This window comes from Manacus candei, unplaced genomic scaffold, assembly GCF_025592945.1.
Source record: "Manacus candei isolate 608988 ecotype Guabito, Panama unplaced genomic scaffold, ASM2559294v1 h1tg000016l, whole genome shotgun sequence".
Lineage (NCBI taxonomy): Eukaryota > Metazoa > Chordata > Aves > Passeriformes > Pipridae > Manacus > Manacus candei.
Genome location: NW_026138064.1, coordinates 7,749,600 through 7,772,353, shown reverse-complemented (window position 1 = coordinate 7,772,353; position 22,754 = coordinate 7,749,600). Strand labels below are relative to the sequence as shown.

Sequence of the window (22,754 nt, the reverse complement as noted above, 5' to 3'; positions counted from 1 at the left end):
CCCTTTGGGCTCCCCTGGTTCCTCGCACTGAGAGTCAATTGTTTTTCTCCCCCAGACAGAAGGCTCAAGGTTGATGTCCTCTGCTCAGCATCCATCAGATCTCATCCAGGCACGACATCCTCTTTGGGGTCCCAGAGACTGGTTGACAAACTAGAGGACCTCAGGAGAGGAAGGCAGGGATTTGAGGTTTAGTATTGAGGTTGCTGGTTTAGTATGGAGCAGAGAAAATATCAGGGCACCTCAGAGCACACCCCGGTGCCTCTGGGGAAGGCATCAAGGGGATGGGGACAGGTGCTTGTTTGCACTTCCTGGTGTGAGGGTGAGACAGTGGCATCTCCTGGAACTAGAGAGCTTTAGGAATCAAAACCCTTGTGAGATCATGAAGCACTGGAGTGGGGTGCCCAGAGAGGTTGCAAGAACCCTTATCCTAGAGATCTTCAGGACCTGATTGGCCACAGTCCAAAGCACAACTACCACAGGGCCATGATTGGATGCTGGCTGAAGACTTGGAAGAGAAAACATTGCCAGTGGGAAATGTGGCAAAGATTTCCAGAGGCGCCGTAGCTTCTAGAATGACATACACCTATATTCACTGACATCAGTGATTAATGTGTGGAAGTGGGTATCTCAGCCTTGAGACTGTAGACCTGATAAGAAGGTACATCATGGCCAGACCACATGGCTGGAATGCATTCAAGGAGAAGAAACTGTTTTTAGGAGCCTTGTGACCATAAAAGGATAATTTAAGGGATGGGATGTTCCCCAAATGACCACCAGAAACTCTCAAGAGACCCCTACTCTAATGTAACTAAGTTCTGAGAATTAATTTAAATATATAAAACAATTTGTGAGAATGCTCAGCATATATGCATGAGTTTCAGGAAATACAGTGAATATGTATTAGTGACATAGATATAAACTAGTGGTTTAGATGCCTGGGTACGCACATGTTGGGAGGAGTGATCCCCCACACCCGATGCCAAAATAAAGTAACACCTGCTTTCTAATTACAATTAGAATTACAATCTAATTACAATGTGAGAGAGTTTTATTTTCCTGAAGTTTTCAGTGATGGAGGAGTGAGCAGAAGTGCTGCCTGGGACTGCCGTGCCTGTGCAGCCCAGCCAAGTGCCCCACACCTCCCACCACTTGGGAGCCAGAGCTCTCTGCTGAAGGTGGCCTGAGTGCAGACAGAAATGCAGCAGAACAAAACCCGTTTGTTTTCCCACAAGTTGTCATTCCTTGTTAAAAAGTGCTGCACAGTTCTAGAATCATAGAATCATAGAATCATAGAATCAGCTGGGTTGGAAGGGACCTTCGAGATCATCAAGTCCAACCCTTGATCCACTACTGGTAGGAGAAAGAGCCCGCAGCACAGTGGGTGCCATCCCCTGCCTAGCCAGGGCTCTCTGGCAGAGCAGCAGCAGTGCCAGCCCCTTTCAGCCCTCACTCTTCCTTGGCTTCACCTGAGAAGCCATGAGCCTCTGTATGTCAGCACAGCCAGTCACATTCCCAGGCTGGATCAGCTCCTGCTGGCGGGCAAAGCCTGGCCGTTTGACTGCTTCCAAAAAGTAGTAAATGCAGAGGTACAGACATACATACAGAGGAGCCCTGGGACTACCCAGTAAATGTGCAAATATATGGAGGATGTTTTTTGAAATTATTACAGGTCTCATGCCGATAGTGCCTTCTCTGCTAGTTCTGTGCAATTCATTGGACCATTTGCTGACCTCCAGCAGTCACCCCCAGCTGTGTTCCCTGGTTGCTGTTCGTTCCATCTCAAAGCACTGTTGCATGGACTCCTGAGTTCCAGCTTTCACGCTGGAGCACAAAGCCATGTTGTTCCTCCCGAGTGGATGTTCTGTCTCCATTTCACTGTGCCTTGGAGCATCCACATATGCTAAGAAGTACAACTTAGAAAGCAGGGAATAGAATGGGTTGCAAACTGCTGTGTGTGAGCAGGCTGCTAGAGTTTTCTGTTCTTTTAGTTTGAAGAAACAGTGCATTTTCTGAACAAAGGATGATGTGTGATTAGCAGGGCTTTGGGAGTGCTTTTTCTAAGGCATTGCATGTCTTTGCAATCATTTCCTGATCCCCAATCTAGAAGAAAATTCAGTCTCCCACTGCAATTTTAAAGCTCCAAGGTTATGATGTGGAAAAAGTTATGGCTGTAGATCCAAAGAAGTTGCACATCACATGCATCTAATCAAGCATTTCTTGAGGATTGTCCCAACTTTCAGCCTGACATACACAGAGCATTTGCGTTAGGACAATACCCAATCTCCCAGAAGTTGCAGTCTGAGTTTGACCAGCTGCTCTCTCCACTGCAATTTGTGGGCTCATGCACTGACTGGTGGTGGTCCTGCAGCTGGAAAACCCCCAAAGCTTGGAAAGAACTTGTGTAGAGCTATTCAAAAATGCTTAACATGGCTTCAAAACTAGACACATGGCAAAAGCCCAGATCTCTCTCTATTCTTTTTATTGAGAAAGGAAATTGCAGGTGATTTTTCCAGCCACCTGCTGTTAATTTCAGGAGGGAGAAGAAAACTGGTTTCAAAGCAAGAGGAGGGGGAAGGATGCTACCAAATTTGGAATGGTTGTGGCTTTGCTGATTGCCTGAGGCCTGCCGATCACCTGATCTCTTTGGCCTCTGCCTCGTAGCTCCCACCTTTGATGGGACTTACCCATTTTGGCCCACTGGTTTCCTCCTACCATCACCTTCTATGTTTTCCCACATTCTGTTTTAAATTTCTTGTTTCCTTTCCTTCTGACCATTCCAGTTCCATCCCTGCGGCTCACAGATGAGCCCAGGAAAGCTCCCAGAAGTGACTCACAGGCCCCAGATGCTACTTTGAGATGCCATAGCAAGGCAGCAACAGGTTGATATGTGTGCAGCAGGTTGGTTACTGGAACAAGCATTCTCATTTCTAGTCAGAAGCATAAGCGGTCAAAGGTCATGTTTCCTTTGGTTTGGTCACATCCTGGTTCCTTCTCAGTGTTCAGCTTGGGGTGTAGAGTACAAGAGCTTGGTGCATTGTTTGAGTTACCCTTGGAACCTTTGAGCAGCAGGTTTTGAAATACAAGGGTATTTTGTGCTGCTCTGTAACAGAACTCTCCAGGCTCTTTTTGTGTTTGCTGTTGTCCTGTTGCTCTGCATAAATTCACAAAGCAACTTAGAGAGGCTGCTATTGTGATGTCAAGGGATTGTTGCCATGTCTTCCTGGTGTCAATGATGCACCGAAGGCGTCAGTGATCAGACCAAATCTTTGCTTGCACGTTGCAGAAGTATCCTCCTGCTCAAGGTGTTCTCAGTGAACAGATGTGTCATTTATTCTCTTCTTGGAGCACAGCACTTGCACAGCACTGCTAAAATGGCTGAGCCAATCGCTGCTGCAGTTTGCACTGTCTATTCTATGGGTTATTCTGGCTATTATTTGACCCATCTGGCACGTAAGTAGAGGTTTTTCCTGGGTGTAGCATAATCTGGCTTTTGTATTGCTGTGCTCTTCCTTAAGGGACTGAATTGATTGTAAAACAAAAACACCACTGAGATACCACTAGTTTGGTAAAGTTCCTGTCAACAGCTTCACCTAAAAAAGGGAGTATCTCTAGACACAGGGTGTGGATGGCATTTGAAATGTAACCTGCAGGGGTTCTGTTCCCTCCATGGGATAGTGTGTGGCAGGGGAGTCTGTCATTTCTCAATTTGCTGGTTTGATCAACACCTTCCAAAATGCAGACTGGCACAGCTTCCCAAAGTCTTCCTAAAAACTGTGCTATTCTGTCCAGAATTGTGGGAAAGCTTCTTTTTTTCTAAATTCTGTCATTAAAGGATTTGACTCTCTAGCTTGACACTTTACTGTGGGCTAAAATAGCGATTCCCTTGGCAATGAAGTGCAAACTCCAAAACAGTTTGTGTATGCTTCTGAACCCAGGACCTGTTTCTGTGCTATTTTAGAGTAGAACTGTCACAGCTAAGGCGGATTTTGGGGAAGATTTTCTGGGCAAGTGCTTTCAGCAAGCTAATGGGAATTAGTGCATGCAATTTATTAAAAAAAAAAAGTAATAGGAAAGAGATGAGAAAAAAGCTGCTTTAGCTGTTGGGTGGAGCAGAAGCATTGACTGCTATAAAAAATCTGTATTTTCTTAGCCAAGTTTCATATTTATTACCTGACCAAACAGGCCAAAACGTAGACACAGCCTAGGACATTGTCCTGTTCTCTTGCTTGCTGTGTGAAAGAACTTTTGCTCCTGGAGTGGTGTTGTGAAAGGAAAATGCTCTCCTTTTGGCTTGAGTTGTTCCATGGGATTTCCCACCACAGGCAGTTTTTTAACATCTGGTTCATTTTCATGTGCCCATTTCAGGTCACCTCACCTATGGATGGAGAGAAGCTGATCCTTCAGTGAGTGAGAAAAGAGCCTTTGACGTTCCTGGCGTTTAAAAGAATTGTGGGGCAAGCTGTGAGCTTGGCCTGTAACAGTAGAGTGTAGAGTGCCTACTCAAAAGTGCCAGTTGAGTAGGCTGAAACAAAGACCATTTCAGTGTCTGCAGCAGCAGTAGCTGGCTGTTTCTTATTTTCCATTTAAGGGCTCTTAAAAGATAAAAGCCCAGTTTTGCAGACAGAAGGTTGCTTTCTGATTCTAGCCAGGGTGGAACATCTAATTCAGAACAATATGCAGTACCATCTAATTAGCCCATTTTAATTTAGTTTTAATGACTTAGAATCCCATTTCTATCAAATTTTATGATTTCTCCTTAGTACAGCTGCGTATACAGCTGAATAGAAATAAGTTGATAAATGAGAGGTAACTCCCTATCTCTCTGGCTACTGTCTGTCTACAGAGCACAAACCAAACATCAGCACCTCCTCAGTCTCCCTCTGTTCCTGGAGAAGAGGCCAAAGAGGAGGAAAATTACAACAACCCTCCGTCTGTTGCTGCATCACAGCGTGGACCACCTGAATCAGTAAGCACCAGTTGCAAGCAGAGGGACCCTCCCCTCTGCACAGGCTGTCTAAGTAGCTAAATGAACAGCTCAGATACACCTGGGTATAGAGCTGGACATAAATAAGGTTATAAATGAAAAGTTACTCCTGATCCCTCAAGCTATTTTATGTCTGCAGAGTGCAAAACCAGCATTAGAACTTGTTCGATCTCCCTCTGTTCCGGGAGAAGAGGCTAAAGAGGAGGAAAATTACAACAACCCTCCGTCTGTTGCTGCACCACAGCCTGGACAACCTGAATCAGTAAGCACCAGCTTTGGTTGGCACTGTCTTGGGTGCAAAGCAGAGTTGCAAGTTTCTGACCAGACAGCACTTGCCGTTCGTGGCTGAAGATGCTGAGAGATGGAGTCCTGCAGTGACACAGTGACTCACTCCAGCCTCTGAGAGATGGAGAATGGGCTTTGGACTTCCATGTTCAGGCATCAGTTTCCTGGGTTTCTAACAGGGGCCATAAATCTCTCTTGGGATTCCAACAGTCTCAAGATAAGAGTTAGCATTTTGTCTTTAACTGCTACCAGTGTAAAAGTGAGTGGCATTGTGCCTTGTGTGCAGGCCCCCTGTCCCCAGAGGAGAGAGTGTTCCAAAGACCAAGCTCTCCGCCCTGCAGGATATGTAAGTGGCACTGTGCCCTCAAGGGACCCTCCCCTCTGCACAGGCTGTCTAAGTAGCTAAATGAACAGCTCAGATACACCTGGGTATAGAGCTGGACATAAATAAGGTCATAAATGAAAAGTTACTTCTGATCCCTCAAGCTATTTTATGTCTACAGAGTGCAAAACCAGCATTAGAACTTATTCGGTCTCCCTCTGTTCCGGGAGAAGAGGCTAAAGAGGAGGAAAATTACAACAACCCTCCGTCTGTTGCTGCACCACAGCCTGGACAACCTGAATCAGTAAGCACCAGCTTTGGTTGGCACTGTCTTTGGTGCAAGGCAGTGTTGCTAGTTTCTGACCAGACAGCACTTGCACTTGCCGTTCGTGGCTGAGGATGCTGAGAGATGGAGTCCTGCAGTGACACAGTGACTCACTCCAGCCTCTGACAGCTGGAGAATGGGCTTTGGACTTCATGTTCAGGCATCATTTTCCTGGGTTTCTGACAGGGGCCATAAATCTGTCTTGGGATTCCAACAATCTCAAGATAAGAGGTAGCATTTTGTCTTTAACTGCTACCATTGTAAAGGAGAGTAGCATTGTGCCTTGTGTGCAGGCCCCCTGTCCCCAGAGGAGAGAGTTTTCCAAAGCCAAGCTCTCCGCCTTGCAGTATATGTAGGTGGCACTGTGCCCTCAAGGGACCCTCCCCTCTGCACAGGCTGTCTAAGTAGCTAAATGAACAGCTCAGATACACCTGGGTATAGAGCTGGATATAAATAAGGTTATAAATGAAAAGTTACTCCTGATCCCTCAAGCTATTTTATGTCTGCAGAGTGCAAAACCAGCATTAGAACTTGTTCAGTCTCCCTCTGTTCCTGGGGATGAGGACAAAGAGGAGGAAAATTACAACAACCCTCCATCTGTTGCTGCACCACAGCCTGGACAACCAGAATCAGTAAGCACCAGCTTTGGTTGGCACTGTCTTTGGTGCAAAGCAGAGTTGGAAGTTTCTGACCAGACAGCACTTGCCGTTTGTGGCTGAAGATGCTGAGAGATGGAGTCCTGCAGTGACACAGTGACTCACTCCAGCCTCTGACAGCCGGAGAGTGGGCTTTGGACTTCCATGTTCAGGCATCAGTTTCCTGGGTTTCTAACAGGGACCATAAATCTCTCTTGGAATCAGAAGAGGTAGCATTTTGTCTTTTAAGTGCTACCAGTGCAAAAGTGAGTGGCATTGTGCCTTGTGTGCAGGCCCCCTGTCCCCAGAGGAGAGAGTGTTCTAAAGCCAAGCTCTCCGCCTTGCAGTATACGTAGGTGGCACTGTGCCCTCAAGGGACCCTCCCCTCTGCTCAGACTGTCTAAGTAGCTAAATGAACAGCTCAGATACACCTGGGTATAGAGCTGGACATAAATAAGGTTATAAATGAAGTTACTCCTGATCCCTCAAGCTATTTTATGTCTGCAGAGTGCAAAACCAGCATTAGAACTTGTTCGGTCTCCCTCTGTTCCTGGGGATGAGGCTAAAGAGGAGGAAAATTACAACAACCCTCCGTCTGTTGCTGCACCACAGCCTGGACAACCTGAATCAGTAAGCACCAGCTTTGGTTGGCACTGTCTTTGGTGCAAAGCAGAGTTGCAAGTTTCTGACCAGACAACACTTGCCGTTCGTGGCTGAGGATGCTGAGAGATGGAGTCCTGCAGTGACACAGTGACTCACTCCAGCCTCTGAGAGATGGAGAATGGGCTTTGGACTTCATGTTCAGGCATCATTTTCCTGGGTTTCTGACAGGGGCCATAAATCTCTCTTGGGATTCCAACAATCTCAAGATAAGAGTTAGCATTTTGTGTTTTAAGTGCTACCAGTGTAAAGGAGAGTGGCATTGTGCCTTGTGTGCAGGCCCCTGTCCCCAGAGGAGAGAGTGTTCCAAAGACAAAGCTCTTGACCCTGCAGGATATGTAGGTGGCACTGTGCCCTCGAGGGACCCTCCCCTCTGCTCAGACTGTCTAAGTAGCTAAATGAACAGCTCAGATACATTTGGGTATAGAACTGGATATAAATAAGGTTATAAATGAAAAGTTACTTCTGATCCCTCAAGCTATTTTATGTTTACAGAGTGCAAAACCAGTATTAGAACTTGTTCGATCTCCCTCTGTTCCTGGAGAAGAGGGCAAAGAGGAGGAAAATTACAACAACCCTCCATCTGTTGCTGCACCACAGCCTGGACAACCTGAATCAGTAAGCACCAGCTTTGGTTGGCACTGTCTTTGGTGCAAAGCAGAGTTGCAAGTTTCTGACCAGACAGCACTTGCACTTGCCGTTCGTGGCTGAAGATGCTGAGAGATGGAGTCCTGCAGTGACACAGTGACTCACTCCAGCCTCTGACAGCTGGAGAGTGGGCTTTGGACTTCCATGTTCAGGCATCAGTTTCCTGGGTTTCTGACAGGGGCCATAAATCTCTCTTGGAATCAGAAGAGGTAGCATTATGCTTTAACTGCTACCAGTGTAAAGGAGAGTAGCATTGTGCCTTGTGTGCAGGCCCCCTGTCCCCAGAGGAGAGAGTGTTCCAAAGACCAAGCTCTCCGCCCTGCAGGATATGTAAGTGGCACTGTGCCCTCAAGGGACCCTCCCCTCTGCTCAGACTGTCTAAGTAGCTAAATGAACAGCTCAGATACACCTGGGTATAGAGCTGGACATAAATAAGGTTATAAATGAAATGTTACTTCTGATCCCTCAAGCTATTTTATGTCTGCAGAGTGCAAAACCAGCATTAGAACTTGTTCTGTCTCCCTCTGTTCCGGGAGAAGAGGCTAAAGAGGAGGAAAATTACAACAACCCTCCGTCTGTTGCTGCACCACAGCCTGGACAACCTGAATCAGTAAGCACCAGCTTTGGTTGGCACTGTCTTTGGTGCAAAGCAGAGTTGCAAGTTTCTGACCATACAGCATTTGCACTTGCCGTTCGTGGTTGAGGATGCTGAGAGATGGAGTCCTGCAGTGACACAGTGACTCACTCCAGCCTCTGACAGCTGGAGAGTGGGCTTTGGACTTCATGTTCAGGCATCATTTTCCTGGGTTTCTGACAGGGGCCATAAATCTCTCTTGGGATTCCAACAATCTCAAGATAAGAGGTAGCATTTTGTCTTTAACTGCTACCAGTGTAAAGGAGAGTGGCATTGTGCCTTGTGTGCAGGCCCCCTGTCCCCAGAGGAGAGAGTTTTCCAAAGCCAAGCTCTCCGCCTTGCAGTATACGTAGGTGGCACTGTGCCCTCAAGGGACCCTCCCCTCTGCACAGGCTGTCTAAGTAGCTAAATGAACAGCTCAGATACACCTGGGTATAGAGCTGGACATAAATAAGGTCATAAATGAAAAGTTACTTCTGATCCCTCAATCTATTTTATGTTTACAGAGTGCAAAACCAGCATTAGAACTTATTCGGTCTCCCTCTGTTCCGGGAGAAGAGGCTAAAGAGGAGGAAAATTACAACAACCCTCCGTCTGTTGCTGCACCACAGCCTGGACAACCTGAATCAGTAAGCACCAGCTTTGGTTGGCACTGTCTTTGGTGCAAAGCAGAGTTGCAAGTTTCTGACCAGACAGCACTTGCACTTGCCGTTTGTGGCTGAAGATGCTGAGAGATGGAGTCCTGCAGTGACACAGTGACTCACTCCAGCCTCTGACAGCTGGAGAGTGGGCTTTGGACTTCCATGTTCAGGCATCAGTTTCCTGGGTTTCTGACAGGGACCATAAATCTCTCTTGGAATCAGAAGAGGTAGCATTTTGTCTTTTAAGTGCTACCAGCGTAAAAGTGAGTGGCATTGTGCCTTGTGTGCAGGCCCCCTGTCCCCAGAGGAGAGAGTGTTCCAAAGACCTGCAGGATATGTAGGTGGCACTGTGCCCTCAAGGGACCCTCCCCTCTGCTCAGGCTGTCTAAGTAATTAAATGAGCAGCTCAGATACACCTGGGTATAGAGCTGGATATAAATAAGGTTATAAATGAATAAAGTTACTCCTGATCCCTCAAGCTATTTTATGTCTGCAGAGTGCAAAACCAGCATTAGAACTTATTCGGTCTCCCTCTGTTCCGGGAGAAGAGGCTAAAGAGGAGGAAAATTACAACAACCCTCCGTCTGTTGCTGCACCACAGCCTGGACAACCTGAATCAGTAAGCACCAGCTTTGGTTGGCACTGTCTTTGGTGCAAAGCAGAGTTGCAAGTTTCTGACCAGACAGCACTTGCACTTGCCGTTCGTGGCTGAGGATGCTGAGAGATGGAGTCCTGCAGTGACACAGTGACTCACTCCAGCCTCTGAGAGATGGAGAATGGGCTTTGGACTTCATGTTCAGGCATCAGTTTCCTGGGTTTCTGACAGGGGCCATAAATCTGTCTTGGGATTCCAACAATCTCAAGATAAGAGGTAGCATTTTGTGTTTTAAGTGCTACCAGTGTAAAGGAGAGTGGCCTTGTGTGCAGGCCCCCTGTCCCCAGAGGAGAGAGTGTTCCAAAGACAAAGCTCTTGACCCTGCAGGATATGTAGGTGGCACTGTGCCCTCGAGGGACCCTCCCCTCTGCTCAGACTGTCTAAGTAGCTAAATGAACAGCTCAGATACATTTGGGTATAGAACTGGATATAAATAAGGTTATAAATAAAAAGTTACTCCTGATCCCTCAAGCTATTTTATGTTTACAGAGTGCAAAACCAGTATTAGAACTTGTTCGATCTCCCTCTGTTCCTGGAGAAGAGGGCAAAGAGGAGGAAAATTACAACAACCCTCCATCTGTTGCTGCACCACAGCCTGGACAACCTGAATCAGTAAGCATCAGCTTTGGTTGGCACTGTCTTTGGTGCAAAGCAGAGTTGCAAGTTTCTGACCAGACAGCACTTGCACTTGCCGTTTGTGGCTGAAGATGTCACTGTGTCCTGGAGGGACCTGCCCCTCTCTACAGACTAATTAGCAACAGGCACAATTAGACTACATGCTTAACTTTGCCATGACTCAGGTTGGTGAGCAGAATCCTACACTGCTCTGCAGTGTAGAGAGAAGGTCGGTCTCAGAAGGGGTGGAACATAGTTCGAAATGGCTGCTCCCTAAAGCTTGAAATACTGAGGTGAACTCAGCTGAACAGACCAGAAAAGGGGAATGCTTCCTGATTCTATTCAGGCGTCCCTTCAGGAGGGGAGGAGAGACACAATTCGTCGACTGATCCGGGGCAAACGGAGATGTTTTCCTCCAGAGATGGCAGTTTTTCCCCCCCAGAGGTGTTTTCCTCCTCTAGCCTTTTCCAGCCCTAAAGCCCCCTTTTTATACCCTAAATTTTGGGCCATCCTAAGAGGTGGAACAATCACACACTCTAGGTGGGGTTTGGTGACTTTTCTTATACATGCATTACACAACATGTCTTCCTTCATTTGCATCCTGAGGTTGAGTAAGCTAATAAGTTAATGGGGCTCAGTGAGGGTGGGCAGTTGAGAAATGCCACACATTTCCTCTTAGCTGCCTAAGAGTTTGTTGGAGATTCAGTTACAGATGGACCGTGTTTGTACTGCCCATCTCACTTAGGAATCTGTGCCTCTCCATAGGCAGATAATGACCCAGGAGAGCAGCAGCACAGTGCTTTGGGAATGCATGAGCACATCAGACTTTGAGTCTTGCCATACAAATGTTGTATGGGAAGTTTAAACCTGCTTCTCTTCATTTCTGTGCAGGTCCTGCCAGAAGAAGACCGTGGGAAGATTGCTTTGTTAGACATGCAGACTCAGGGAGAGCTGTTTCAAACCCAGCAGCAGCTAGAGCAGCAGGAGGAAGAGCAGAGAGAGAATGGGCAGGTAAACCTGACTAGCTAGGTAACAGTGAAGGGCAATAACAAGATCATAAAACATAGGTCTTGGGCCTGAGGAAGTAAGAGCTACCATGGGCATTGAAAGCACAGAGCCTTGTAATCTCCAGTGATCAGCACAAGGAAGGGAGGGTTACAATGGAAGCAGAGCTGCATGGAGAAACAGAGAGAAGTGGCTGAATTAATGTAATTTTGAGACTGAAATAGGAAAAACTTGAGCTTGATGGCAGGTCCTAGTAACCTTCTCTCCATTTTTGTTTACAGAACATCAAGACAAAACTGCAAGCACAGCTGCCTGAAGCTCAGAGGAAGACCAAGGCAGCTGAGGAGAGACATGAGGAAGAAACAAAAAGAATCCAAGATGAAATGAATCTATTTCAGCAGAGCGGGGATCTGCAAAACGAGATGACGGAAACAGTGGCAGGAACTCCAGTCAAGAGACTTTCTCTCCCCCTCTGCTTACAGAACAGCAGGGAAAAGCTGCAAGCAGAACTGCAGAGAGCTTGGAGTGAGATCAAGGCCATGGGAGAAAGGCACGAGGAAGAAATGAAAAATATCCAAGAGGATGTGAATCTCCTACTGCAGCAGAAGGAGACTCTACGAAAGCTGGTGAGTGAAACAGCGGTAGCCACTCCAGTCACCAGAGAGGTGTCCTCCCACCTTCTTGCCTTTCCATTGCAGAGAAGCAGCTGATGGGGGTGATCACTCTGACTGCCTTCATGCTGTGGTCTCTCTCACAGCTGATCTGAAGGAGATTTACCGGTCTACTGATTCTTAGCTGTCACCCTGGACAGCTGGGCTCATCCTTTGGCCTTTTGTCCAGCTATAATCCCAATGGATTTCTGCTGGCCTGTTCCCGCTAGCCTTGTTTTTTTGAGGTGTTTCTTCAGGTGAACATGCTGACCCACATATGGAACAAGTTGTCTGTATCCATTGGGAATCTGGTCTCATGTGCTTTCCCTTTCCTCACAGTTTATGGCTGACAGTGAGAAGCTGTAGTCTCTGACTGCTTTGTTCTGTTTGACTTGAGGTGGAAGAGTTGGCGTCTCATCTGGCAGCCCCCAAACTGTCCCAGCAAGTGATTGGCAACAAAGCTCAGCAAGGTCAGAGGAAAGGACAGGAACGGCCAAGGGAGGAGATGCTGGAGGTTGAGCACTTACAGAAGATGATGGAGGAAAAGAAGACTCAAGATGAGGAGGTAGAACATTTGAACAAGGAACTGCAAGCGTGTCTGCAGCACTTGGAGGGGGAAAAGAAATCTTGGGGGGAAGTAGAGCAGTCATTGTTGCAGTCATCTTTTAGAAAAGCTGCTAAAATAGAATATGAAACTGTCCATTTATTCATGTAGAACCAGCCTTTTGTTTTTTCCAATTCAGTTTGAGAAGTGGACATCAAAAAAAAATCCAGTTTAAGAGTCCTGGATGTGGCCTACAGCATCTTCCTAAGGGCTATCATTTGAAATGTGATCTCAGGGCAATCTCTGCCAGCCACCTTTCTGACATGAACTTATCTCTTATCCCAGATCTACACAGACTCTGTCATTGAACCTACTGCTGCAGTAGCATCGTCTAAAGAAACCTCCACTCCCCAGCCTGAAAACTTGACAACGAGCAGTTGGCTCAGCTCAGGCCACGTGGAAGCTTTTCTGCAAGACATGGTAGAGGAGGCGTCCCTGAACATACTGAGTATGTCCTGTGTACTTCTTGTGTGATGGAGCAGCGTTTTGTGTGCAGGTCTCAGCATGAGCTGTGCAAAATGTTCCTCCTCAGTTTAGTGTCACAGGGGCATTTAGGACTCCCTACAGAAACTGTTGTGCTTTGAGTCAGTGAGAACACTCTGGGTGTTCCTACTGCTTCTGAGGGAAGGTTGGACTGGTTTGCATTTGGCTGAGCGTCCCTCTCTGCTAAAGGCAAAAGCAAGGAAATGTTCCCAGATGAGCAGAAGGCTGTGACCTAGTGAGTGACCTAGTGGAGTCCTGTGTGCTAGTGCCCAAATTGATCAGAATATTTGGCTTCCTAAATTCACAGAAGTTGATTGGATTTGAGTTTTGTGGGTTTGTGGGCTTCCTGGTTGGTTGGTTGGGGTTTTTTTGTTTGGTTTGGGTTTGGATTTTTTTCGTGGAGTCGGGTTTTTATTGTCCTCCATCCTGAAGGAACTCTCGTGTGCCAGGTATCTTATTGATGTGGGGTTTATGATTGTTATTACTATCACTGTTACTTCTACAGTTTGTTTCTGTAAGAATGCTACATTTTTGTCAGTGAGAACTCCTTTGAAAGAACAATCAGATGACAGCACAAATAGAGAGGAAGGGGTGTTTTCAATATGCCCCCAAAGGAAAAAAAAAGATACTTTTATAATCCCTATTTAATTTCTTAGTTTTATGCTTATAAGGATGTATCAAAGAGACACATCTACGTAGTGTGAAAACTGCACTGCAGGCATTCCCAGGAGCGAGCCTCCAGCCCAGCCGCTATGTATTCCTCACATACATGGCATTCTGTCATGGCTGATTCCCAGCCAGTTAAGACTATTAGAATCCTCAGCATTGGCCCCAACCCCTGCACAGAACAGACTCTAGGAAAACACAGCAAGCCCTTTGTGATTCTGCAGGACAACCAATTCAAGCTGCCAGTGCTGTGTTCTCAGATAATCACTGGTTGAGTTCAGAACAGAGCCCAGCTTAATCTGTGTCTACCATCACCTGTTGAGACAAAAAGTGGATTGATCTGCACCTCCTTGTGTCTGATCTCAAAGCCAGTAATGTTCTGTCTTGAATGGGGGCCACAGCTAGTAACAGGGCTCAGTCTGGCTGTGGCTTCTTCATAGTGGTTGTCAGGGCTCACTTGGGCTTTACTGACATTTGTCATATCTGCCCTGCCCCTGATGGCTGTTGTTCCAGCTCTCCTTAATATTTGTAGATGACAAACTTACTTGCCTTGGCACCTGTTCTCTTCTGATCTCTGCCTCCTTTGAACATATCTCTATGTGCTTAGTTTCCTGTCAAGGTAACTCTTCAAAGGACTGTGTAAAAGTCAGTCTTTGTGCAGACCCTCTGTGCTGTGGAGCTGCCAGTCTTGTTATTGTTGTTGTTGTTACCCAGCTGCTCACAAAGGGCTCAGAGCTCCAGACAGTGGGGCTGCATTTTGGACCTCCTGAAAGGCAGCGTCTCAATTTTAAAGTGAGTATCTTGCATTTTGTTTCTTTCAGGGAGAATGGTGAGCGTGGGAGATCCTTTGCAGAAATACATTGAATTGGAAAACATTGGCAGTGGGTGAGTCTAACCACAGTTACTTCTACAAAACCATGGGCCAGGTATTTTGTTGGTGTAATATCTATCAAGCGTGAAGTCAGGCAAGCTGCAAACATGTTCAGATTGTCCCATCTCTCAGTACTAGTCAGAATTTAAACCTGTGGTCACGAGGCATTGTCAAAGTCATCATGATGCTGGCAGTGTCTTACCTGCAACAAGGAGCAGGCAGATGATCTCCTATCCCTCAAGTGTATGGCATCTCTTATTTTCTTAGCAGTAATCATTTTTGTATGTCTCAATACGGCAACGCTTATGAAAGAAGAAACTTTATTGCCTAAAAGAGCAACTTACCACCTGATAGCTGTCAGATAACAGTTCTCAGTAACATTTCTTTCCAATACTTTGCTGAAGGAAATATTTGGTGCTCAGGATTATAACCACATAGAAACTGAAACCAGAATAAGCTCTCTTATTTAGCCAAGGCAGTAAAACCCAAAGCTTCATGAATAGACCTGATGTTGATGCACTTGAGAGGAAAATCATCTGCCTGATGACAGATCCCTCATGGATCCTGCAGCTTTTAGGCATTTACAGCAGATTTCCTGTCTGGGCTGGCTTTCACTCCAAGGCCTAAACTGCTTCTCCTTTCTTCTAGGGCTTTTGGAGCTGTTTGTAAAGCATTTGACACTGCCACTGGAGGACAGGTAAGTGTCAACACCCCCGCAGATTCTGCAGCTCTCGAATGCTTTCCCCTCTGGTGTGAGCTGTGGCTGGAGCTTTGGGTCACCAGTAGATCTTTACTGCAAAGGCAAGAGAAGTGCAGACTAGTGTCAGCCTGCAAAAAGCATTTGAGACAGACTTAGTCCTTTTCAGCTATCAGAAAGAACGGTATCTTTCAGAGAAGGACGCCCTAGCTTGGTCTTAATGGCTAAATATGCATCAACGAGGTGATGGCGACTGCCATCATCCAGGCCCAATTTCTCTGAATCACAGGTTCAGACACAGATAGGATTTAGCTTTTTCTTTCATCGTGTCTTTCATCTCTAAAGCACAATGCAAGACCTAATGAAGGAGAGCTCATGCTTGGGTTTTTTATTTCAGTCCTAGAAAAGCTGGTTGACACACACACACACACACAGAGAGATCACTGAGAAGACGTTTATTGAGAGCAACAGTTTCTCCTAAGCAGTACCGCCCTGTTTAGGTCCATTGTCAGTGGCAGCCCATTACAGGGATCCTCATAATAAGATCAGACAAGGTGGTGTCTTAGACAGTCTCACTGCTCTTTGCGACTACAGATTCAGATTCCTGAATTCTCGTTCCTGGCTGTCAGCAAATACATCTGAATCTTACTGATAGTTCCTTATCCACCTGCAGTGTTGCACCTTGGAACTGCACTTAGAGAGAGGTCTGCAAGGGGTCTTAAAAGCCCTAAGCCCTGCTTATAGCCCAGGGCTTATCCATGGAGTACCAATGCATGTATTCCTTTTAAGCCCACACAACAATTGCAAATGTAAAGTGTGTTAAGGAATTCATGAAGTGCTAGAATTTCATTTTTGGGGGTAACATTAATGGTCTTTTTTAGATGGCATTTTACCCACAGCGTATGTGTTTCCTTTGTTGTGCAATCCAGAATAGCAGCAGTTGCTGAAATAATGATCAAACCGCACAGAGCTGCCAGAGGATTTCCAGCTACTTTGATACATTTTCACAGGAACAAATTCACTTCCTGCTTGCAAAACGTGTGAATGACAATAGTGTTGATAAACTAAGTCCATTTGAGAAGAATGTGTGTGCAGAGAGTATGGTCAGAGCTTCATGGCTGATAGCTGAGAGACCATTTTTACCAAGTTGACAAGGCAGAACATGGCCACATGTCCTCAACTGACACCCAAGCAGGTGGAGAAATAGGCATTGTAATGTCAGTTCCCAAATACTGTGATGTCTAATCACAAGGCAGTTTGACAGAGCTCGGCTGTGTCATTCCAAAATCACTCACTGCATGTTGGTTGTGGTCTCGTGCCACCAACTTCTTAAGTTTATGATTTTCAATGTCATTTTAGGTGGCCATAAAGAAAATCAGTCTTCAAGAAACCAGCAAGGAACTAACTCTTAATGAAATCGAGGTCATGAGGACAAATAGGAATTCCAACATTGTTAACTATTTGGACAGGTGACCGGTTCTGAATGTTTGTTTACATACTGCAAGCATCCAAGGTTAAAAAAACGCTTTGGTTACTGGCAGAAAATTGAGCTGTTAATTATTAATTAATTATTATTTATCTACTCATCTCCAACAGATGGGAGGAGATTGCATTTTGTCTACATTAATCATTTTTGGCACCCATAGTTCAAGAAGTTGGATCAGCCTTTTCTCACTAAATCAATAGCTGCCTCCAACTGTTTTGCAGTTTTGGGCGTTGATTTTTTTCAAGGGTCTTAAGTGCTGATAAACCATCACAGAAATTATTTCCCTGGGGCTTTTCTCACTCTTTTCTGTTGCTGTGGGTGCCAGGAAGACTAGATGCTTGTCTCCAGAAATACATAGTGTGGCAGTTCTTTTATCTTGTTTGTTACTAAACTGCCTTTTATCCTTGCTGGCCATATAAGACATCTCCTTTTTCACAGATGTGCTTTTCTGATTTAGACTGCACAGATTACAAGCACTGTACAGCCTAGGCAGAATGTCTATTCATTTTATTCTGTCTTCGTTTAAAAGGGACCTGGAAACAAAAATCAACTGTCACCTTTTCCGTAAGGCAGTTTAGCTGTGCACAGTCATCTCCATGCCCTTGTTGTGTTTTTTCAGCTACATTGTGGAGGAGGAACTCTGGCTGGTCATGGAGTACGTGGATGGAGGCACTTTATATGATGTTATCAGTGAGACATGCATGTCTGAAGGACAGATGGCAGCTGTCAGTCGGGAGGTAAGAGATCCTGCTTGGACTTCCGATGGCTTGGACAGGACTGTCCTGCTAAACAGTGGTAAGAACAGGAGTGATTTTCATGTTCGGAGCTTTGTTTCTGTGTTGCTGTTATGATGTGGAAGAGAAAGAGCAACTGAAGTGAACTGCCTGCCAGTGTCCCTGCCCTCACTGTACTCTGTTCTTATAGTCTTACATGTTGTTGTGGTATTCTCTCTCTTTTTTATTTTTATTTGCTCCTCTCCACTTTACTTCTGCAACATCTGCATGAAGCCTGTCTGCACTGCATTCCTTGCCTGTAAAAGCAAACATGCTGGTGGCAGAATTTTAAACTAAGGGCAAAGAGAAATAGAGACTCACTTCTCACAGTCCTCAGCTTAAAAAGATAGCATTGCAACCAAAGTGGTGTTTGCTTCTGGAAACTGACTAATGTGCTATTTCCAAGTCTGCTGTGGAGGCCAGCAATAAAATCTTTGTCATGCAGCCTCCCACCCAAAAGTGATCCACTTCATAGCAGAGGGAGGGACTTAAACCCTTGTTTATCTGGATGGGAGAGCACATCCCTTGCGGCAGCAGTCATTCTGGCTGGGTTTGCCTTGGCACAACAATTACCATTTCTCCTTCAAAAGCTGATATGCCTTCACTTAGAAAACTGCTCCTCTACTGGTGTTGGATCAGCAAGCTCTTCCTCTTGATAGCACCGTGTTCGGCCATTACTCACCCTTCTCCTGGAAAGGAAATCTTTTAGAGTAGTTTTCTTTCTTGTGTGATGAAACCAGATCACTAATTTTTACCCGTCTGTTTCTCTTTTCTCTCTCAGTGCCTGCAAGGACTATATTTCCTTCACTCAAATGGGGTGATCCACAGAGACATAAAAAGTTCAAACATTCTCATCAGAACAGATGGATCTGTCAAGTTGGGTGGGTATCCTTGGTCAGGTGAAGCGTTCCAGGGATGTGGGGCATGGGGCTGCTTTTGAATGACTGCCAGTTCCCCAAAAGTGGTGCTTGTGGGAGTGCATGGACTCCTGCTGCAGCCTGAGAGCACAGGCGCACTTTGCAAGGTGTCAAGAGTGATGTTGGCTTGTGTATGCCCCTTCCAGAGGGAGTTACAATCTAAAACTTCTGGTGAATAAAAGACACTGCTGGGGGCAGTTTAAGAAATGTGGCAGTTTTTGAAGTGGCCAATTCCATAGTTCCTTGGCTACAACCCTGAGGAAACAGAACATGGTGTGCTTTCCAGATAGATTCAACATGGCATTCTCACACTTAGAGTGGGGAAGTCTTTTGTTTGTTTTCCTAATTTGAGTGGGCTTTCACAGTATTTGTTTTTCTCCTCAGCTGATTTTGGCCTCTCTGCTCAGCTCAGCCTTGAGCAGAGTTATCGAAACTCAGTGATTGGGACTTCTTGGTGGATGGCACCAGAAGTTGTGATAAGCAAACCATACGGTCCCAAAGTGGATATATGGTCATTTGGCATCGTGGGACTGGAAATGGTGGAAGGAGAAGTTCCTTACCAGAATGAAACATCTGTTCTGGTAAGGTGCAAATACTTAATGATACTAATGTCTTTCTTATCTGTCCCATGTTCTGTCTGCCTTACACAAAGTCTCATTCCCACCACCTTGAACTAGTTCCACCAAGATCCACTTCTAAAAATGTCCTTGGAGCACATCAGCAGCTGCTGTAGTTTTGGTTATGTCAATGGGGGAACCTCAGAAGAGAAGTGGCCTATAGCCATTTTGGCCTTCAGTGATGCTTGACATTTCTCATGTGCTTTTTGAACTCACTTTGAGCTCTGCCTCTTAATGATAAGAATTTTTCAGTGAAGAGTTCAGCAGTGTCATCATTATCCTCTGAAATGCAGGTTGAACCTTCCCAGTTTCAGTTTTAAAAGAAAAAGAAACAACCAGCAAAGCAAACAACCAAGCAGTTCTGCTTGCTTTTTCCTTTATTAACCACAGCACATCAATTTTCCTCAAAACTGTAGCATCTTTTCCAAATCCTATGGATCTGTAAAATTTCACACTTCTAAACCATGTATATTGTTGTGTCATGTGTCTGGTTGGCCTGGATAAATTTAGGATCTCGTTTTCACAGCCTGCAGCTGGAATTGTATGCCTTGGCTGTTTCTTAATATGTTATACAAATTGATGAGCTTATTGCCCCTTTGCAGCTTCTGCAAATACTGATTTCAAGCCTTACCACAGACAAAGATTCCCCATTCTCAGGCAACACTTTGCCTTGGGTCTTAAGTTGTTCCAGTTCTTCTGTCTGTGAAGATGACCCTGAAAACATGACACAAGCGTATCAGAACTAGTCTTATCTTTCCAGAAAAGAAGAAAAGAAACCCAAACCCAGCAAGGTTTCTAAAATAGTGGTTTTGAAAGATGAACTGCATTCCCTTTCTTCTCACTGGAAAGCTTGCCTAAAACTGGAAGATGATGGAGTAAAGGCCATATAGTCTGTTCTGCTTCTTGTCTAGTTTTGCTGAAACACTTGGTGACCATATTTCTTTCATAGTCCAAGCCTGCCAAAACCTCCTGTTTGTTGCCTGTGAGTTTCTGGGATGGGCACGTCATTAATTGAGTATCCAAATGAGCAGAGGGTTACCATAGGAATGGAATTACTCCTTTTTCCGATTACACTGTGGAAAGTTTTTCTATTACTTCATAAGTGAAGCTGATCTGGAATTTGGAGACTGCTGAGAGACACAGTTGCAGGTGGCTCCTATCTGCCCAAATGGGCATTTTCATCACAATACCTTTGTGCAGGCAGCGTAACGTTTCTGTGTTGAACATCAGGTTCCAAACATTTGTTTCTTTACGCAAGGAATCACTGATGTATTTCCTTGTTTTTCCTCCAGTTACTTTTTTTTATCAAGAACAGAACAAAAAAAAAAGATGATTTTTGTTTTATGGTAGCTTAAGGGACCGGGGAGCAGTGCAGAGATGTGGAGCATAGGCAATGGGGTCTGGGAGAGCAGTTGGGGATATGAAAGAAACAGGCAGAATCTCATGTTTCCTTTTTCTCTAGGCTCAGTACTTGATAGCCACCGGAGGGGCACCCAAGCTGAAGAACCCCAAGCAAGTTTCCGCTTGGCTGCGTGACTTTCTGACCTGCTGCTTGGAGACAGACCAGGACAGGCGCTGGTCTGCCGAGGAACTCCTGCAGGTAAAGTGCAGAGCGACTGCAGGCGGAATGGCTGCCCGAGGGATGCGTCCCTCATTAATTAAACTCCAAAGTATCATGGGCCCCTCTCATATTGATCTCCCATCTTAGTGTTTTTCAAATGAGAAGTGTGAGGAATCCTAGACTGGTTTGGGTTGGAAGGGACCTGTAAAGGCCATATAGTCCAAGGGTCCTGCAATGAGCAGGGATGTCCTCAAGTAGATCAGGTTGCTCAGAGCCCTGTCTTACCTGACCTTGAACATTTCCAGGGATGGGGCACCTACCAGCTCTCTGGGCAACCTGTGCTGGTGTTTCACCACACTTGTAGTAAACCGCTTCTTCCTTAGACCTAATCTGAATTTACACTCTTTTAATTCAAAAATATTACTCCATGTCCTATTGCAACTGTCCTGCTAAAAAATGTGTCCCCAACTTCCTTATAAGCCTCCTTGAACTATTGTAAGGGGGCAATAAGGTCTCCCCAGGGCCTTCTCTTCTCCAGGCTGAACAAGACCAATTCTCCCAGCCTTTCCTCAGAGGAGAGATTTTCTACCCTCTGATCATTTCTGTGGCCGTGTTTTGTACTTTGGGAGTACACTGAGTTTTACCTGGTGGCAAAAGGGCTGAAGTATAATGGTGCTGTGCACAGAGGCTTGAAATAGTGGTGGAGGAACCCAATGAAACCAGTCCCAGTCAAGTGGGATTTGTTGATTTGGCTGTGGGAAGGAACAGGCTGTGGAAAGCTCACTGAGAGCCTCAGAGGGGCCCTGGTTTGTCCCTCCTGGCACATTCTGAGACGTTTCTGCTACCCAAACAGAGACAGCTGAGCAGGACTTGTCCTATCCCCAGTTGCTGCCTGGCACAGTCAAGCAGATGAGAACTGCTACAGGGTTACTGCCAGGTTTTGTGGCAGATCAGGAGCTGCAGGACATGACAATGGGCTGTCCCTGCTGGGAAGGAACATGCCAGGCAGCACAGGAGGGGCAGGGGATGGAAAGGCAGACACTGCTCTCTCTCTGAAAATCAGCACAGCTCATGTCTTCAAAAAAGAGGAACCTGTATGAGCCTTTGCAGTTTCCTGAAAGGACAAACCCTTGGGACAGAAAGCAGCATTCCTAGAGTCTCAGCAGGGCAAAAATCCCAGCAAGCTGAAGACAGCTGGATAAATTGATGAGTGGGCCTGTGATGGCAGGTCCTACCTCACCATGAAGATGGAGGTGCAAATAGGCCCCTCAGTTGTATTTCTGCATCTTTCTGGGAACCAGAGGAGTCCTGCTTGAGTCTGTGAGTTTCGAAAGTCATGGTTCACTGCTTTTTTGGTCTTTTTTTTTCCTTTGGGCAGCATCCATTTGTAGAATCAGCCAAGCCTGCCTCCAGCCTCGTGCCGCTTATCACTGCAGTGAAGAAGTGGAAGGAAGAGACAAGACTCCAACAACCAGTCGAGGACCATTTTCTTCAGTGGCAGCTCTAGGCAGGACTCAGAATAAAAACTCCACGAAATCTCCAACTCATTTGGAAGATTCTCTTCGTTTTCATCTTGTGAATAATGTGAATTCACATTACTTGTGAATTGTCAGTTGTTTCTTATAGGTGGAAAGTCGCATTTATTGGTTCTTTCATGTGGTACGGAACTGGAAAGGGTCTTCTTCCTTCATCAGCTCCACATTGCACTGCCTTTGGAATACTGCTTTTAAAAATCTGCCTGCTGTTCTGTTCCCTTGTCCCTGAGGGTAGTTTTCCAGGGGGTCCTGGGGAAGGGGAGGGGTCCAGAGTAAATCCTTGAAGAGCTGAAATTTTGCTTTCCTAAAGTTCAGGGTCATGAATTTACTCTTCACCTGACCCATATCCCTCAGGACTGTGAACTGCTCCAGTGCAGGATCACTGCAGCTCAGGCTGCCTCCAGCTTTGGCATCCCTTGACTAGCTCACTGTGTTGGTGACCAACAGATCCAGTATTGCATCTCCTCTGGCTGGGTTATTACCTG

At 45.8% G+C, this 22,754-nt stretch overlaps 1 protein-coding gene across 30 annotated transcripts; it reads left to right on the top strand.

Moving 5' to 3' along the window:
- The first annotated feature begins 388 nt into the window (after positions 1-388).
- LOC127468987 (serine/threonine-protein kinase PAK 3-like) lies at positions 389-22,268 on the top strand. 30 transcript variants are annotated; one of them, XM_051782720.1, is made up of 22 exons: positions 389-618; positions 4,366-4,403; positions 4,844-4,966; positions 5,124-5,246; positions 5,773-5,895; positions 7,059-7,181; positions 8,347-8,469; positions 9,000-9,122; positions 9,631-9,753; positions 10,279-10,401; positions 11,296-11,415; positions 11,691-12,035; positions 12,457-12,624; positions 12,949-13,111; positions 14,634-14,697; positions 15,332-15,380; positions 16,740-16,849; positions 17,486-17,603; positions 18,421-18,520; positions 18,941-19,137; positions 20,636-20,773; positions 22,113-22,268. In XM_051782720.1, exons 1-22 carry the CDS (start codon positions 609-611, stop codon positions 22,239-22,241), a joined length of 2,733 nt encoding a protein of 910 aa, XP_051638680.1. In that variant the 5' UTR covers positions 389-608; the 3' UTR covers positions 22,242-22,268. The 30 variants fall into 30 exon arrangements, with proteins under 30 accessions (XP_051638680.1, XP_051638681.1, XP_051638679.1 ...); XM_051782721.1 differs by lacking the exon at positions 389-618 and adding an exon at positions 3,234-3,450 and having other exon boundaries at positions 4,844-4,946; positions 5,224-5,246; XM_051782719.1 differs by lacking the exon at positions 389-618 and adding an exon at positions 3,234-3,450.
- Positions 22,269-22,754: the final 486 nt, after the last annotated feature.